The sequence below is a fragment of the Mus pahari genome, chromosome 15 (genome assembly GCF_900095145.1).
Source record: "Mus pahari chromosome 15, PAHARI_EIJ_v1.1, whole genome shotgun sequence".
In the NCBI taxonomy this organism is placed as follows: domain Eukaryota; kingdom Metazoa; phylum Chordata; class Mammalia; order Rodentia; family Muridae; genus Mus; species Mus pahari.
The window spans coordinates 20,785,824-20,805,425 of record NC_034604.1 but is presented as its reverse complement, the minus strand read 5'-3'; the positions used below and the strand labels follow the sequence as shown (position 1 = coordinate 20,805,425).

At 40.5% G+C, this 19,602-nt stretch overlaps 2 protein-coding genes across 3 annotated transcripts in view; one reads left to right on the top strand and one right to left on the bottom strand.

Annotated features, from left to right (window-relative positions):
- Kiaa1328 (KIAA1328 ortholog) overlaps positions 1-9,855 on the bottom strand; it is a 288,560-nt gene extending 278,705 nt beyond the window's left edge. For both annotated transcript variants that reach the window (XM_021214774.2, XM_021214775.2), the window contains exons 1-3: positions 9,795-9,855; positions 5,671-5,706; positions 4,927-5,069 (exon numbers count right to left, since the gene is read on the bottom strand). In XM_021214774.2, coding sequence (XP_021070433.1) covers positions 4,927-5,069; positions 5,671-5,706; positions 9,795-9,849 — 234 coding nt within the window. In that variant the 5' untranslated portion in view covers positions 9,850-9,855. The remainder of the gene's footprint in view (positions 1-4,926; positions 5,070-5,670; positions 5,707-9,794) is intronic.
- Positions 9,856-9,968: 113 nt separating this feature from the next.
- Tpgs2 (tubulin polyglutamylase complex subunit 2) overlaps positions 9,969-19,602 on the top strand; it is a 29,720-nt gene continuing 20,086 nt past the window's right edge. The window contains exon 1 of the mRNA XM_021214601.2: positions 9,969-10,354. Coding sequence (XP_021070260.1) covers positions 10,273-10,354 — 82 coding nt within the window. The 5' untranslated portion in view covers positions 9,969-10,272. The remainder of the gene's footprint in view (positions 10,355-19,602) is intronic.

Sequence of the window (19,602 nt, the reverse complement as noted above, 5' to 3'; positions counted from 1 at the left end):
AAAGAAAGAAAGAAAGAAAGAAAGAAAGAAAGAAAGAAAGAAGAAAGGAAGGAAGGAAGGAAGGAAGGAAGGAAGGAAGGAAGGAAGGAAGGAAGGAAGGAAAGAAGGAAAAGAAAGAGCTAGACTGAGCCCAAGGTTGTAAGAAAGAAAAGATTATCATCCTTATTGTCTGCTTCCTGGTGCCTTCAGTGCCACTCCAGTCTGTTATTCTCACAAGGACAATTGGCTCCAGTATATAGTTTCTAGAACTCAGCCTCTGAAGGGCAGACAGCAAAGCCAGTCAGGGTACCCTGTCACAGAAGTCCAAGCTTCAAATTTAAGCACATGTCCTAACATTCTAATTCTTACTACTTCAAACCTGTTCTTGTTCATCCAGCCCCAGAAAATGGTCCCTGCATTTTACAGTCGATACCTCACAATATCTTACTGTTTCCAGTACCTATTTAGCAACTTTCTAAAAGAGAGGGTTTCTCTATGTAGCCATGGCTGTCACAGAACTCTCTCTGTAGACCAGGCTAGCCTCAAACTCAAGAGATTTACCTGCCTCTCTTGGCTGGGATTAAAGGAGTGCCCCACCATTAAGATATGTGTGATGGTTTCATCTTACATGTATGTTTAAGCACCACATGTATGCAGTGCCCACAGAGGCCAGAAGATGACATCAGATGCCCCAGAACTGGAGTCACCAGTAGCAAGGGCTCTGAAATGCTGACCTATCTCTTTAGTTAAAATGACTGAATAAGTACTAACATAATAGTTAAAAGAAACTTACAAATTACTATATATAGCATTAAGAATTGTCATGAATACACTGACAAGCAAAAAACTTAGTCCTATGATACATATTGTATGAGTATTTATATAAAATTCCAAACATGTAAAACTAAATATTGCTTAAAAATAAAAATACATCAGTCTGTATAGAACAGGGTTTTGAAAAACTATACCTGAAAGACAAATCTAGCTCACTATATACTTTTGTAAATGAAAATTTATTAAAAACAAAAGAATAATAAAACCCCACCAAGTCCATCCTTTAACATTTCCTAACATTCTCTTCAGGCCGCAGGTACAGAGCTGTGTAACCGAGATGGATGTTTTTCATCTAGCAAGCCAACAACTGGGTTCTTCCTGAAGTCTGAACTATGACCTGGAACACTGTGCTAAATAAGTCCTTCCCCCCCACCCCAGGTTGCTGTGGGTCAGAGAGCATTATCACGGCTACAGAATAAAACTAGACACTGCAAACAGAACACTAAGTCTACTGAAAGAAGTGTAACTAGCTATGCTTCTCAATTACCCCCTCTGGTGCACACGTGCTCATGCCAGCAGCAACTACAGCAAGTACTGAAACTTGCCATGCTAGTCCAAATGCCACCCAAAAGGACAACTGTTCTGGGATTCACCAAACATCAGTAAAAGATGAAAAATGTCTCCACAATTATACATTAGAAATTTTCAACTGAGGAATACCAAATCACTGAGAAGCACCTAAAGAAATGTTCAACCTCTTTAGTCATCAGGGAAATGCAAATCAAAACAACCCTGAGATTCCACCTCACACCAGTCAGAATGGCTAAGATCAAAAGCTCAGGTGACTGCAGATGCTGGAGAGGATGTGGAGAAAGGGGAACACTCTTCCATTGCTAGTGGGACTGCAAGCTTGTACAACCACTCTGGAAATCAGTTTGGCGGTTCCTCAGAAAATTGGACAGAGTTCTACCAGAAGATCCAGCAATACCTCTCCTGGGCATATACCCAGAAAATGCTCTAACATATAATAAGGACACATGTTCCACTATGTTCATTGAATCCTTGTTCATAGTAGCCAGAAGCTGGAAAGAACCCAGATGTCCCTCAACAGAGGAATGGATACAGAAAATGTGGTACATTTACACAATGGAGTACTACGTAGCTATTAAAAACAATGAATTTATGAAATTCTTAAGACAAATGGATGGGTCTGGAGGATATCATCCTAAGTGACGTAATTCCAATCACAAAAGAACACACATGATATGCACTCACCGATAAGTGGATATTAGCCCAGAAGCTCAGAATCCTTCTTAGAAGGGGGAACAAAATACCCATGGAAGGAGTTACAGAGACAAAGTTCAGAGCAGAGACTGAAGGAACGACCATCCAGAGACTGCCCCACTTGGGGATCCATCCCATAAACAACCACCAAACCCAGACACTATGGCAGATGCCAACAAGAGCTTGCTGACAGGAGCCTGATATAGCTCTCTCCTGAGAGGCTCTGCCAGTACTTGATAAATACAGAAGTAGATGCTCATAATCATCCATTGGACAGAGCACAAGGTCCCCAATGAAGGAGCTAGAGAAAGTACTTAAGGAGCTGAAGGGGCTTGAAGCCCCATAGGAGGAACATCAATATGAACTAACCAGTACCCCCCAGGGCTCCCTGTACCTAAACCACCAATAAAAGAAAACACATGGTGGAACTTGTGGTTCTAGCTGTATATGTAGCAGAGGATGGCCTAGTCAGTCATCAATGGGAGGAAAGGCCCTTGGTCCTGTGAAAGTTCTATGCCCCAGTATAGGGGAATGCCAGGGCCAGGAAGCAGGAGTGGATGGGTTGGGGAACAATTTCAGTACTTGGGGNGGGGGANGGGGGGGGGGGGGGCAGAGGCAGGGGCAGGGGCAAAGAAATCATGGGCTCTAGGCCAGACTCAGTTACATAGGAAAGTCAAGAAGGTCTACCTGGTACATAGGAGACCCTGGCTCAAAAAACAAAAACAAAACAAAAAAGTTCTGTTTTCTCTTAAACATAGGGGGAGGGAGGAGGGGATAGGGGATTTTCAGAGGGGAAACTAGGAAAGGGAATAATAACATTTGAAATGTAAATAAAGAAAATATCTAATAAAATTAAAAAAAAAATTGAAATACTTTCTGTAAATAGTCTGGCGGTAAATGTTTGAGGGTACTTTGGGCTTTGTCAGACGGCAGTCACTAGAGCAACTCTTTAAGTCTACAAGCCAGTCACAGCACAGACAATACCTCAAAAAATGAGAACTCTTAGGAAGAAGGATAAAGTCAGTAACAAACCAAACTGCTGTGTAGCTGTTTCCTCCAAAATGAAGCCCTATTTCTCCAGGAGGAAAGAGGCCTAAGATGCAGGATGCTATAGAAACTACCAAGGCTCAGAAAGCTACATCACTCCCTCAAATTCTAAAACCAAGGCACAGTATGAGGAGAGGGTTGCTGCCTGCAAGTTGAACAGGAGGAAACTTTTCTGAATTGTCACCCACAGTGGAGTACGATTTTGGTGATGTAGCTCCCTTGAAGTCACCCAAGCTCTTGTAAGTAATCCCAGTAAATTCAATGATTTACCAAGATAGCCTAAGGTGAAACACTTTCTTTAGAGTCCTGTCTGAGATGAATACCAGGTTGATCAGTTCTCCCCAGAAAAAGCCACACAACATAAGCAGAAAGACGATTCTGCCCGTGAGGCATAGATTACAAACACTAATGTCAACTTTTGACTGAAGAAAGAAAACTTATCAATTACAGCATTACAAAAAAGTGACTTTTACTCTGAAACATATTGGTTAAAACAAAACAGACAAAAAAACACATGTGCCAAAGGAATATGTGGACACCATTATGAAGAAAATGAAGGAGCCCAAACCAGCAGTGGCCTACAAAGGGGGAGGTAGTTCAATGGATAAAGACTACTAGCTCTGTAGCAATTGGGAAGCATAAACAGAGGATCCCCCTAGAAAACTGGTAAAACTAACCAGATTTGGCCATCTCTGGGTTCAACATGATATCCTGCCTCAATAAGTGAAGTAGAAAGAAACTGAGGAAGAGAGCTGATGTCAAGTTCAGGCCTCCATATACACCAACATGCATACATGGACAGGCACAACATACATGTTATAAAAGAATAACAAAAAAACAAAGAATATAACTAGGGGTTTGCTGCAATTTCAGTACTTAGGGTGGGGGGTGGGGGTGGGGGGGCAGGGGCAGGGGCAAGGAAATCATGGGCTCAAGGCCAGACTCAGTTACATAGGAAAGTCAAGAAGGTCTACCTGGTATATAGGAGACCCTGACTCAAAAAACAAAAACAAAACAAAAAAGTTCTGTTTTCTCTTAAACATAGAATAAAACAAAACAAAATTTTTAAAAAGTAACATTATTTTCTAAGTGAAAGGCATAATAATAATAATTCATGCTGATTTTCTATATACAAATTTCATTTTAATATAAAAGTATCAGTCATCAACAAATAAATTTCTAAGAATAAAAACGTAAAGAATACCTAATCGTAAAAAGTAAATTTGACTTACCAATCAATGCCAGAAAAACATAGATGTAAAACTGAAATATTTTGAGAACTAGTAAGATAATTCATTTTCTTGGCTAAAGCTTAAAGCACATCTATACTTTTTAGAGCAAAACTCTTGCAAAGTGATATTTTTATACTGATACTTAGCACTATCAAGGATCATAAAAGGTTTTGTAGTTTCTAAAGACACAAAAAGGCCCTCCTTTGAAGGTTTTGTGTCTTTACTGAACAGGATATATAAAACTAGCAAGCTAGGGAGAGGCTCAGTCAGTAAAGTGCCTGTCACTCAAGCAGTTCAAATGAGGACATAGTAGCATTTGTTTGTAACTTTACCACCAGACAGGACTAAAAGACAGAGACAGGTAGACCTGTAGAGCCTGACCAGGGGGATTCAATGAGATACCTGTGTTACAAACAAAAGCCCCCAGGGAAACAAGCAAAACAAAACAAAGTGGAGTGATAGAGAGGTAGAGGAGGATAACCAACTTCTCGTTTCCACACATGCACATGTGTGTGCACCCATGACCCCACTCTACACACACACACAAGCACGCACGCACGCATGCAACATGTATACACACAAAAATCTGAATACGTAAAACATTACTGACCTGTTCGGCTACTGAATCTCCAGCACCTTTTAAAGACGCCATGGAGACAGAAGCATCAGTCACCCTGGAAGCCTTAACTTTAACATCCACTTTTGAATTTATCAACTTGAGTCTCGATCTTGTATTTCCTTCTGTGGAGATTCCTAAGAATGTTTATTAAACAAGACTTCAGAATTTGATCTTATTAAGTTTTTCAATTTAAAACTCTGTGTGTGTGTGTGTGTGTGTGTGTATGAAGAACGTTAAAGAAGTAATTCAGTTAGATGCTACAGACATTCATAAGTCACATTAAAAGCAATAAATCAAAATATTCTGAGATAACATTGAGAAAATTATAGGATTTTTTTACCTAGAGTATCTTCAATGATTCCATCTGACTACTCTTCCTATTGAACAATCAATAAGCATAATAGCTTGTATTTAACCTGAATCAACTTTTTATATTTTCCTTTGAGATATGAAATGTAAGTTTTCAAAAAAGAATCTCTTTAATAAACGAAGCACTTTTATAAACCATAAATGCTGAGTTGCCCAGCCATACCCTATGATGAGCCACTATTGCAGATCTTAAGAGGATCCAGTCAAATATTTTAAAACATTTGCTTTTTAAATTTTGTTTTGAAATTTTTTTATGTTCAAATGACTTGTTCCATATCCAAATGCACATACAAGATTGTCCCAATGTTTAATTTTTCTCTGACTCTTAAGAAATAAGGGAAGCTTCAAGAACTTTAGATATCATACCTGGAACATAAACCACCGACTGGTCTTCATCAGAAACTGTGGAAGGAACATAAAGGAAAGTACTATAGAACACTAAGACCCACGGACACCCTTGTTCTGTACAGTATGTTAGCTCTTTTGACCTTACAATTTAGAATTCACTTCTTCCTTTCTACTTCTTAGAAAATGAAAACAGAATGAGTGAGTATTTTACACAACAGTCCCCAGATCTTTCCCCCACACTTGCTCCCAAACAGGATACTTTTCTGATATGCACTCTATTTTGCTGCTTTCCTCTTACAAACCATGTACAAGGTATGAAAAATAAATCATTTCAAAATAGACATTAGTTTTGAAGGTCAAACGTTTTAGGGCAAGTCAGTCATACAAACACTAAGGAATATTACTCTTCTGTTAATACATTTATGAAATGTCCCAACAAGTCCTACTATAGAGCCATGAGAAAAATCTAGGACAAAAAAATAAATATTTTTCAATTTCAAAAGGAGAAATTCAGAAAACGCAGACAGATATACACACATTTTTCCGTCACAAATGTACACACATACACACACACACACACACACACACACAATCTATAAAGGCAATGATGATGAACTCCAAAGTCAGTATCATGCAGAAGGCCCCAATGAAGTTCTGTGGGCTACTAAAAGAACCAAACATAGTAAATAGGGAAAACTGAAGGAGTAGTTGGGGGCAGTAGGAAAACTATTACTATATATGACATTGTAATTTACTAATGAAGTAAATAAATAAATCTTTTAGCTCCACATCAATCCTAGTGATGGACTCTTTTTCCCAGGCATTACTAACTGGAATTGCCTAGCAGTATGCTGGACTTGGTGATGCAAGTCTATAATTCTAGCTACTGGGGAGGCTAAGGCTGAGGGAGCTCAAGACCTTCCTGGACTACAGAATGAGTTCAGGACCAGTCTGAGTTGAGACCCGATCTCCAGGGCAGAGAAAGGTGCGGGGTATGAGTGGGGTAAGGGCTGGGGCTGTAGAAGGCTTAGCTGGAATGAGCAAGGCCGTAAGATCTATCACCCACAGTAAGAGAAAAGTAGGAGTTCTTAGACAATACCTATCTGAGCTACTGGGTGTTTCTAACAGCCAACTGCAGCACATGTGCTATCCATCACAAGTTTAAGACTTTGGCTATAGACTAGGCATGGTGGTACAGGTATAATCCAAGAAATTAGGGGATAAAGGAAAAAGATCAAGAGGTTCACTACACGAAACCCTGTCTCAAATAAATAAATGAATATCCAGTTTCCTCAGACAGTGGATGGATCTTTGATGGCTTTGGAGAATTGTAACTATAACTCCAAAGAAGCTAACCCTGAATTCACCATTTCAAAACAGCCCTATGAAATAAAATGGTATGATCTCCAGAGCAACATAAACCTCTCTTTTACTCTATATCCTTAGTCTAACACGGAGCCTTTATACATAGTGGGCACTCAATAAATGTTTAATGTTTGAAATGTACCTGAAGGGGGAAAAAAAACAGGGAAAAATAACCCAAGACAATGGTACAAAATATGCTCCAGAGAGCAGTGTTTTTACTTAGGAGATAATGTAGGGTGTCCTCCATGGATGTCCTTCCTGCAAATAGGTTATCTGTTCTAGATACTCACAAAGGAGTCTGCTCACAACTGGAGGAGAAGAGCCAGAATGAAAACGGGAACCCTACTGAGCTTCATAAGCTCAAATACTTCCACCTCTCTCCCCCTCCAGGCCTGACACACTTCCCCCACTCTTACCTCTCTCCTGTCCAGTCCTGACACACTTCTACCACTCTTACTCTCAGCTAATAATGTTTTCTATTACCTTAAGACAACAAACTAGAAAGACCTCCCAATGGTCCCTTACTGCTAACAGAAGTCTTCACACCTCAATCTATACTACACACACCCTTTTTCCCTTTTCTCCTAAAGATATTGCTGCTTATGTTTTCAATCCTGTTCTCCTTAATCAACCATGTTTCCTACTGAGTTTCCCTGTTAGCATCCAAAGATGTGCCACTCTCTACTTTTTTCAAAATAGAAAACTGAATCCCTTAAACCCGTATCCCATTACCACATTTCTTCCTCCTTTATACCCAAACTTCTCCTGAGAAACTTTCCAGTGTTTCCACTTCCTCTACTAATTAGTCATAAACCAGTGATAGAAACTGAGAAATCTCTCAAACACATTAGTTTGCTTAAGTGGAACAATGAAAAATCTTTTACTGAATAATACACAAAGAATACCAGACCATAGGTGCTTACTATCTGTCTAGGGAAAATTTCCTACGGAAAATTTTACTGTGGAGTGGTCTGGGAAATGATCACCAATGTGACAGAAAGAAATCAAGATCCAAAGACCAAATGGTTCATAACTTACAATTTTTTTCAGCAAATAATCACCAAAAATGTAATTAAACATAGCTGTATGTCCTATGGAAATATAGAATGAAAATATCAGCGGCTGAATGTTAATTGGTCATTAGATAGAAAGCCTTAGGAAAAAAGGAGATGCCAATAACTTTCCAATTCCTTTCTTACATCTGAATTTCTATAGAACATAATTACCACCACAATTTCAACTTCTCATCATTAGTGGATGCTTTATGCTTTACAATAACTACTCAGCACATGAGAAAACGTAAAAGATAGGGAATATATTATCACTTCTGTAACAAATAGTGAGTGTTACGACTACATAAGTGCGTGGAAGGCTGCTAACAACAAAAGCAAAGGTTTGGATCACACATTGTTAATCTGTTCAGTCCCAGGGAAACAGGCCATTACCTCCTCCATTCTATATTAGAAAAATACCATTAGCTGTTATAAGCAAATAACTGTTTCCTAAGGCAAAGGTTGATCCCAATTTCCTGACTTTCTAATTCAGTACAGTGGTCCTAATGCACATATTTGCTTCTTGACCCTAATAGGTAAAAGAAAAAAGAAAAAAAAGATTTGCTTTGAGAGTGCACTGGTGTGCTTTCTTCCACAGTACAAGTCGGTAATTTCATTTGCTTCTCACCCACCTATCAGAGACAAGTGACAATTCTGTTTAGAGAGTGTACAACCCCAAACACTCAGCAGCACAGAATGCAGAAGTATTCCTCTCTGCACACATGGAACTCTCAGTAACTCAATAAAAGAAACGGGTAATACAATTTTCTAAGTTCCCCTTGGAGCTAAGCAGAGTAGGCTGTCCAGAATGATTCTGCCAAAGGTAACAGCAATGCCTGAAACAATGTCATCGCCACTCCTAGCAAACCAACTGGCCTCTTTGCGGGCACTCAGAAACACTGATTACATTTCCTCTCCCAAGTAATGCCCCTACAGCAAGGAAGTATAAAGCAAACCAAAGCTTAGGATGCAACAGCTAACCTAATCCTAGAACTGAACCACTGTGAAATCTTGTCAGTTAGTGAACTGAGAATTCTAATTACTGCGCGGCTACAAAGCTTCGCCACCTTGAACAAAAACAATCCCCAAACTTCAATTTCCAGCAGCGGTGACCCACCATCCAGTAAGTCAACACGGCTTCCAGGCATTTCCTATCTTACTCCCTAACTAGACCCAGCAGAACTCGTCCCAATGAAGCCTACGCCTCTCCTAACGATGGGCTAGAAAATTCGGCATCACTAAAGGGCCTTAGGAGACCCTCCCCCCCCCCCCAAAAAAAAGCAAATCAAACCACCTGATTTGCTCCTAGTGTCGTACACTCGGTAATTCCAAATTAAGAGAAAGGGACTCAGCCCAGCTAGCAACTGTGTCCACCCACACTTGTTCTCCCCACCATTACAAGCTCACTTCACACCCTCAATCAGCCAGCGATCTCCTGCAAGGGATGGCAGAGGGGCGCTTCCAGCCGTGGCTGCGACTCCCCCATGACAGGTCATGTTTGCAGAACCCACGGCTAAGGAGGGCGGGTTACCCTTGAGCCAGAATTCCCACCTAGCGACACTTGGTCGCCAGGTGATGGGCGAGCCGGGCACCCAGCCTCCAGTGGAAAGGCCCGCCCCGAGGCCGGGGTCCGCGCCACGCTTCTCGGGCCCACATAAAGCCTCGCGCCCCAGCCCTCGCCACCCAGGAGGGCGCGGCGCCCCCTAGCAGCGGGGCAAAGGATACAGTCGCGGCTCCAGAACGCGGAGCCCGGCAGGGAGGGGCCCGCCGCGCCGGCCATCTTGAAACAACCGCCACTGGAGGCGTGGAGCCGGGGCCGCCACGCCCCGGCCGCCAGGCTTGGTCCCCATTGGCCGCTCGGCGCAGAGGCCCGCCCCCGCTTGCGCCTCCGGCCCCGGCGAGGGGAGAGGCTCCGGGCCGAGGCGAGGCGGGGTCGCGGAGATGTGAAGTGAAGCCCGGGCCAGGGTCGCGGGAACGAGCTCCCGGCGGAAGTGCCGCTGCCAAAGCCGCCCGGGCCGCCCATCCTCTCCTGGCGGAGCCGTCAGGCGCTGAAAACTACAACTCCCGGCATGCCCTGAGCCCGACGGCCGCAGACCTGAGGCGGGGTCGGGCGCGTCAGCCGGCAGGCCGGCTGTCCACGGCGGCGCCGGGGACAGGGGCCGCCGCCGCCGCTGCTGCAGCGCGCGGTGTGAGGACGCGTGCCATGGAGGAGACACCGCCCCCACTGCAAGCCGGCAGCAAGCCGCACCTTGAGAAATTGACCCTGGGCGTCACTCGCATCCTGGGTGAGTGGAGTGGGACACAATGACTAGAAAGGACGAAGGTGGAGGGCTGGGTGCTGGGTGGACTGCAGCTAAGCTGGATTCGTCTGCAGAGCGCATCCCTGCTGCGAGTTCCTTAGATGGGGAGGGATGGGGGCGGCCGTCTCTCCAGGCCGGGAAGGTGTGAGCTGAGAGTTCCAGGATGGTTGCCTTGCATCTGCAAAAAGAACTAGCAAGAGGCTGCAGGCACCTGGAAGCCTGGGAGACGCATCTCCCCGGAGGCTTCCTCAGCCCAGGTTGTATCCTTGAAAAGCGAGCCTTGCTCAGTAGCAGAGTGAACTGGCAGCCGCTGCTCAGTGCCTCTGGGTACAGCACCGAGCTGTGGAAAGGAGCCTAAGCTGGCAGCGCTGAAGGGGCTGAGAGTTGTTCTTTTCCTTGTACGCCGGTTACGTGGGGCTACAAGGATAAAGAAACAGCGTGGGAAACAAGCTCATTTCCTAGCAGCCCAAATTAATTGGTAATCTCTCAATGACTGAGGTGCCTGGCCTCTCTGGCAAGTTAAGAAGAGTCACTTCCCAGAGTTGATTCTAGATGTTTCCAGGATAAAGGAAAGGGGCGGGGTAAAGCTACCTGACGGGTTGAGAAAATATGCTTCCACGCTTTGCTCTCACAACTGTAAAGAAATTGGAGTTTCTCTACCGTGATCCACAAGTTCCCTGTATCTTCTGTTTTCATCTTGCTGTGTACACTGCTTTGACTACTGCTTTGACTACTTTGACATCTTGCAGTTGAGGATATAACTTTAAAGACACTTAAGCTTCCCTACCTGTAACCATGTTTAGTTTCCTTGCCCTGCCTCCTCCTGGAATTATCTCCATCCCAATGTCTCCTGTTAATTGTTCAAATTTCTGATGAAATAAACCTTACTCACATACACCCTTCCGCCTTGCTCTCTCGGAAACCTTTTTTTTTTTTTTTTTTTTCACCTTAGCAGCAGCTATGAGCACTAAGTTTGAATTGTGTGTTTTATTTGGCCCTTTTCTGTAGTAGAAATCTGCGACTAGGCCTGATTTAGTCTAGCAATGTATGATGTGTTTAATATGTAAAACCCGAATGTAATAGAATGTTAGTAGAATAAAGTACAAAGCCTACATTATCAGTAACTGCCAAAAAGGTACTTGACAGAATCTAGCACTCATTCTTGATGGAGAAGAAAAATGTATGTTACAAATAGGAAGTACCAGTAATATTGACACATGTTTGTAATCCCATCACAGGGAAATTATGATGGTGATGACAAAGTCAGGCTGAACTAATAATAAGGGTTTTTTCCCCCTCAAAATAACAATTAAAAAATAGAATAGAAAACATCATCATTTGATAAGGGGCATCTGTGAGTAATCTCATAGCTAACATCATGTTGAAAGACTACCTGCTTTACACTTAAGCTCAAGAACAACAACAAAATATGCTTTAAAAGGTCAGCAAAGCTGTTCCAAGTGTGCTGATTAACTAGGCTCACTTGTCCCAGCTGAAAGATAAAACAAAAATCAACAAAGGGGGAAAAGCAGGCAAGGAAGCTTAAAAAAACAATCTGTGGGAATTTTCAAGAGTCTTCTCACTGAAACCACACAGGGCCTACTTAATTTCTCTAGCCACATGTTTGTAACAGAATGTCTAAAGTGTCCTCTTAAACTGAGGAGTCCAGATTTTCCTTTACCTTGCATGTACCAACTTCCAGTCTCTCCCCACCCCAGAAGAAAAACATATATTCCACACACTTTATTTGCATTTCAGTTTGGAGATAGTGAGCCATTTTCATCTAGTGATGATGGAAACATCACTGAAATCTAGCTTCTTAAATGCCATCCAAGAGCCAACTATAAGTAGGTCTTGTAAAGGACTGCAGTCTCCAGTCTACTGTACTTGATGTTTTCAATTGTAGTGTTTCTACTCAGCATTGTAATAGAAATTCTGACCAGGGAATTAGGCAGGAAAATGAAATAAGAAAATTAGAGGTGCTTCTGTTTGCATACTCTAAACTCTTACAAATTAACCCTAAGTAATTCACACATACACTATACAGTAGCAAAAGTCAGTACAAAAATGACATTAGGTTAACAAGGAAGTCTGTGGCTTCCAGTAAAACAGTAAAAGTCTTTTTAAAGGATATTAAGATCAAAATGAGTGAGAGGAAATCTCTATAGAAGAGTGATTTTTCCCTAATAAATCCTACAAATTCAGGATCTGCAATTCCTATCAAATATCAACACCTCTATTGCAGAAACTGATATATTAACCCTAAAGTTAATACCAAAATATAGGAGGCCAGGAATACCCCCAAACAATCTTGAAACAGAACATTTTTTTCTCTTTGAAAATTTACTACATTGGGTCTTACTAAACATTTGGGAAATGATAGCAGTGATTATATAACAATATGAATAATTATGCCACTGATCTCTACACTTAGATGTAAAATGAATATTTTTTTTTGTAACATGTAGTTGCTACAATAAAGATAATAGATCCCCTGGGACTAGAGTTACAGTTATGAGCTATCATGGTGTTAGCAGGGAAACCTGGGTCCTCTGGATGAGCAGCCAATATTCTTAACTGTTGACCCATCACTCTAGGTCTCCTTAGTTTAGGTTTTATGCAACTTAGAACTAGTGAATAGAATTTTAAGTATGATACAAACAAGAAGAGTTCATAAAAATGTAATAAAATATGTTATATGGATACCATCAAGTGACAACACAGCCCCAAATATTTGCAAATTACAATATGAACAGAGATTACAAAGTATCTATAAGGAACTCAATAGACATTCAGCAATTAAAAACAATCTAAAGGGTTCCAGTTGATATTTCTTTGAACCATATTTATATAAAGTTGACAGTCATAAGTCAGATAAACAGATCAAAGCCATAGTTAGATACTACTATGCTTCCACTAGATTGCCCATAATAAAGACTGCATGAGGATTGTCAAATATTTTTGAAATTTATTCAAATCCTCATGAGCTGTTGGCGAAATTGTAAACTGACACAACAACTTTGGAGAAGGATTTGACTTTTCCTTAGAAGATTAAACATGGAATTACCATGTGATTCACCAATTCTACTTCTCTTTATTTACCCATGAGAAAAAATCATTTACATACAAATATTTGTTCCCAAATATTCTTAGGAATATTACTGGTAGCAATGTAAATCAAAAACCACTGAAGTATTCAACTAATGAATGGATGTGAAAATAAAAATAAGGTATGCTCATACAATAGAAAAAATATTTTTAATTTAAAATATATTTTCTCACATAATATATCCTGATTACAGGTTCCCCTCCCTTTTCTCCTCCCAGGTTCTCCCTGCCTCCCCTCCCACCCAGATCCACTCCTTTTATATATCTTACTAGAAAACAAACAGCCCTCTAAGGTGTAATAATGAAATATAACAAAATAAAATACAGTAAGATAAAACAAAAATTATCACAGCAGAGTTGAACAAAAGTAACAAACAGAAGGAAAAGAGCACAAGAGAAGGCACAAAACTCAGAGACCCACTCTTCACATACTCAGGAGTCGTATAAAACCACCAACCTAGAAGCCATAATATGCACACAGGACCTGGTGAAACCTTTGCAGGCCCTGTGCAACTCATTCTCAGAGTTCATATAACCATCAAGCATGTTGATTAGAGGGTCTTGTTTTCTTGGTGTCCCTATTCCCTCTGGCTCTTGCACCCTTCTTAGTCCTCTTCAGCTGGGTTCCCTGAGCTCTGAGGGGAGGGATTTGAAGGAAAAATCCTCCTTAGGCTGAGTGTTCCAAGGTCTCTCACTCTCTGCATCCCATCTGGCTGTGGGTCTCTGTGTTTGTCCCCATCTGCTGTAGGAAGGAGCTTCTCTGATGCTGCACTGATCTATGAGTATAGCAGAATGTCATTAGGAGTCATTTTATTGCTGGTTTGGGTTTTTTATTTGTCTTTGTTTTTGCTGTTCTGTTTCTTAGAACAGTGTGATTTGGTTTTACCCTAGGTACTTGGGCCATCTAGTCACAGGTTCTTGGTAACCCAGGTTGTATCAGGATGCGTTCCATCTTGTGGAGCAGGCGTTAAGTCAAATAAATTATTGTTGGTTACTTCAACAAGATTTGTGCCACCTTTGCCCTAGCATATCTTGTAGGCAGTACACCATTATAGATCAGAGGATTCATGGTTGGGTTGGTGTCTAAGTTTCTTATCTGGTAGCTTCCAAAGTACCTTACTGTACCAAAGACACTATCATATAGAAGTGAAAGCTCCAGTCAGGCATCAGCTCAACTTTGCCATATTCAACGAGTTGTGTTGGTGTTGTTTTCAACAACTTCTCATCAGTTTGAAGAGAGCAACTTACAGTCTCAACAACAGCCTGGATTCCCATGGGAGCCCTTTGGCCAACAGCTCAATTAGATGTGGCCCAATCCCAGTACTGAAAGCTTCATTTGGTGATGATAGTTCGATGGTTGGGGCTCTATCTCCCCCATTTTTTGGCAATTTCATTTAGATTGCCTTCATATATGTGTACATTTTAGGAAGTTTCTACTGTATTAGGTTTCCATACTATCTATCAAATGGGCCTCAATATTAGCTGTCTCACTCCATATTCCCTCCTTCGTCCTCCTCTTTCCTTCCCACTCCCACTGATCCTATTGTCCCATCCTGCCCCCCAAATCCCAAGTCATAACTATCGACTCTATTTCCCTTTCCTAAAGAGATCTCTGTGCCTACACCCACTCCTAGGCCCTTAAACTATACCTAACATCTCTGGGTCCATATATGATAGCTTGGTTATCATTGACTTAACAGCTGATATCCACGTATAAGCAAGTACATACCATATTTGTCTTTCTGGGCCTGGGTTACCTTTCTCAGGATGATTTTGTTTTCCTAGTTCCATCCATTTGCCTGCTAATTTCTTTCTTTTTTTTTTTAACAGCTGAATAATGTTCCATTGTATAAATGTACCACATTTTCTTTATTCATTCTGTTGAGGGGCATCTAGGTTGTTCCCAGTTTCTGGCTATTAGAGTAGCAATGAACATGGTTGAGCAAGTGTCTCTGTGACAGGATAAAGGGTCTTTTGGTAGGTGCTCAAGAGTGGTATAGCTGGCTCTTGAGGTAGATTCTCATCTTCCTGAGGAATTGATTTCCACAGCAGCTGTACAAGTTTTTTACTCCCACCAGAAATGGATGTGCGTTCCCCTTATTCTACATCCTTACCAGCATGAGCTGTCACTTATTTTATTGGCCATTTTGACTGATATAAGTAGTTTTGATTTGCATTTCCCTTTCCTAAAGAGATCTCTGTACCTACACCCACTTCCAGTCCCTTACTCTATACCTAACTTCTATGGGTTTATATATGGTATAGCTTGGTTATCATTGACTTAATAGCTTATATCTACATATAAGCATGTTGAATATTTCTTTCAGAGTTTCCCAGCCATTTGAGTTTCCTTGTAGTGGTAAATTATTAAAGTCTTCTCTATGCTTCCTTTAGATGCACACGCCTCTTGTGCACCTGCCCATGAGCCCTGAATTCACAAATAAAAGACACACATATGCTGGCTTATTTTTAATATGCCTTAACTAGGTCAATGACTTGGCACTTCGAAACCTCTCCACAGCTAGCACACTTTCCCCTTCCTAAGTTAATACTTGCTAAATCTATATTCTATCTTTGCTGCCCTTGACCCTTCTGGGGCTGCTTTCCCTTTTGCACCTATAGTTTGGCTGTCTCTCCCTCTTGCTTCTTCCCAATGTGGTCAGTCCTAGGAATCCCTTCTCTCTCTCCTGATTTTCTTTCCTGGGAATCCTAAAAGTCCCGCCTCTGTCTCCCTGCCCAGTCATTGGCTGCTGGCAACTTTATTTCCCAATCAAAGCCAAGTAGGGGCAGGCTTCCTTTGTCTATGTGTGCACACTGCAAAAGGTTTTTGGGTAACATAATTATCATGAGCACACAAGCTGCTACATTTCCCCTTTTAGGAATTCTCTGTTTGCATCATTCATTCTTTAATTGGGTTATTTGTTTTCTTAACATCTAGTTTTTCGAGTTCTTTATATGTTTTGGATATTAGGCCTCTATTGGATGTATACTTGGTAAGAATTTTTTCTCATTCCTTAGGCTGCTGCTTTGTGAAATAATAGTATACTTTGCCTTGCAGACAATTTTCAGTTTCCTGAGGTTTCGTTTCTTAATTATTGATCTTAGTGCCTATACTAATAATGGTATTCTGTTCAGAAAGTCTTTTCCTGTGCAAATGAGTTTAAGGCTATTCCCCACTTTCTCTAATCCTAGGTTTAGTGTATCTGGTTTTATGTTAATGTCTTTAATCAATTTGGAGTTGAGTTTTGTGCAGTGTGATAAGTATAGGTCTGTTTGGATGTAGTCATCCAGTGTGACCAGCACAACCTTTCCAGTGTTTATTTCTGGATTTTTATCAAAAGTCATGTGTCCATAGGTGTATAGATTTATGTCTGAATCTTCAATGTCATTGGTCAACATGTCTATTTTTGTGCCAATACTGTTCCCTTTTCATTACTATAGGTTTATAGTACTACTTGACATTGGGAATGATGATTTCTCCTGCATATCTTTTGTCATTCAGGCTTGTTTTAGGTATCTTGAGTTTTCTGTGTTTCCATATGAAGGTGAAAATTGTTATTCTTTCAAGATCAGTGAAGAATTGTATTGCAGTTTTAATGGGACTTGCATTGAACCTGTAGATTGCTTTTGGTTGATATCAATTTTTATTATGTTAATTCTACTGAAAAATAAACATAGTAGATCTGGTGATATCTTCTTCAGTTCCTTTCTTCAGTGTCTTAAAGTTTTTATCCTACAAGTGTTTCACTTGTTTGGTTGCCTCAAGGTATTTTATATTATTTGAGGCTATTGTGAAAGTTATTTTTCTGATTGTTTTTCAGTCCATTTGTCATATGTGTTTAGGAAGGCTACTGATTTGTGTGACCCTGTACTTTTTCTGAAAGTGTTTATCAGATGTAGGGGTCCCAGTGAAACTTTTAGGACCACTTATGTATATGATCATATCATCTGCAAATAAACATACTTTGACTTCTTCCTTTCCAATTTGTGTCCCTTTGATCTCTTCCAGTCCTCTTATTGCTCTAGCAAAGACTTCAAGTACTCTATTGAATAGTTAGAGAGAGTGGACAATCTTGTTCCTAATTTTAGTGGAAATGCTTTGATTTCTTGCATTTATGTGAATGTTGACTAAATTACATTTGTTGATTTTCATATATTAAACCATTCCTCTATCTCTGGGATGAAGCATGCTTGATCATAGTGGATATCTTTTTGATGTGTTCTTGGATTCAGTTTGTAAGTATTTTCATTGAGTGTTTTTGCATCTATGTTCATATGGGAAATTGGTCTGTAATTCTATTTTTTTGTTGAGTCTTTATGCGGTTTGGACATCACAGTGATTGTGGCCTTATCAAATGAATGTTTCTTCTGTTTCTATTTTGTAAAATAATTTGAGGAATATTTGGTATTAACTCTTCTTTGAAAGTCTGGTAAAACCAGGCAGTGGTGGTGCACACCTTTAATCCTAACACTTGGGAAGCAGTGGCAGGCGGATTTCAGAGTTCGAGGCCAGCCTGGTCTTCAGAATGAGCTCCAGGACAGCCAGGGCTACACAGAGAAACCCTGTCTCAAAAAAATGAGAAAAAGAAAAAGAAAGTCTGGTAAGACTATCTGGCCCTGAACTTTTTTTAGTTGGGAGACTTTTAAGGACTGCTTCTACTTCACTAGGGGTTATAAGATTATTTAAATATTTATTTGATCTTGATTAGTGATTTGGCAATTTTCCATTTCCTTTAGATTTTCTAATTTTATGGAGGTTTTTAAAGTGTGTCCTTAATTCTCTGAATTTCCTAGGTGTCTGTTCTATCCGCCTTTTCATTTCCAACTTTCTTAATTTCGATATTCTCTCTGCTTTTAACTTGGCTAAAGGTATTTTGATTTTATCGATTTTTCTCAAAAAAAAAAAAAACAACTCTGTTTCATTGATCTTTTATATTGTTTATATTTTATAGATTTCAGTCTGGGTTTGATCATTTCTTTATACTACTTTTGGATCAATTTCTTCTTTTTGTTCTGGAATTTTCAGATATGCTGTTAATTTGCAAGTACAAAATCTCTGCAGTTTTGTTTTGTTAATGTAGACACTTAGTGCTATGAACTTTCCTCTTAGCACCTCCTTAATTGTGTCCCATAAGTTTGAGTATGTTGTACATTCATTTTCATTGAAGTCTAGAAAGTCTTTATTTGTCTTGACACCATCTTGACCCATTTTTCATTAAGTAGAGAAATGTTTGGTTTCCATGGCTTTATAAGCTTTCTTCTTTCTTTTAGAATGTGCTTTCATGCCCTTTCCACGTGTAGCAGATAGTAATGAGTTTTCCTTCAGATTATTTACAACTGGCATTTGGTTATTTGTTTATATGCCCCTATGGAAAAACATGCTTGTGCCACATGTGGCTTGTCCTTATGATTGTAAACTCCACTCAGTTGACTTTTCTTAACCTCAGAGTATACATTGTCTGATGCTCTGAATAAAGTTGTCTATTGCATGAGACTTTAGTCTGCCCATATTTAGGCCCTGCTTTCTCAGGTTTACACTACCAACTAGAGATAAATAGTTAACCTCTTTAGGTTGCAGTTTTCCTTCTAGTGCCTTCTGTGGTGATAGATTTGTAGACAAATATTGTTTAAATTTGGTTTTTATCATTGAATGCTGTCTGTGCCCTGGACCACCCACTACCCGCCCTACCTGCCACTGGGGGTTAGTTCCTTTGCCCACCCCCAATGTTCTTTTTTGCTTCTGTTATCAGAAAAATGTCTTGGGTTTGTTGTATGGTTGCTCTGAATTCAAAGAAAGGAAAAGGAATACATTCTGTTGTCTTAAAGTTTAAGTGTAAAATTGACATAGCTTGTTTTTATTGGTTTTAGTGGTTGAGGCAGTAGAAAACCCAACTCTAAATTCAAGAAGGTGGAAATACTACCTTGCAGGAAGAAGTGGTATGAGCATGCAAAGGAAGGAAGGAATTGATACCACCCCACTTTAGACTGAGTGTAAGCATGAAGAGCAGAATTTGAGTTGGCATAGTCCACATAACTCTCAGATGGGCATGGCAGCCCACCTATAAGTCCAGCACTTGGAAGGTGAGAATGGGATCCTTGGCACAAGTTGGCTAGGTATACTAACC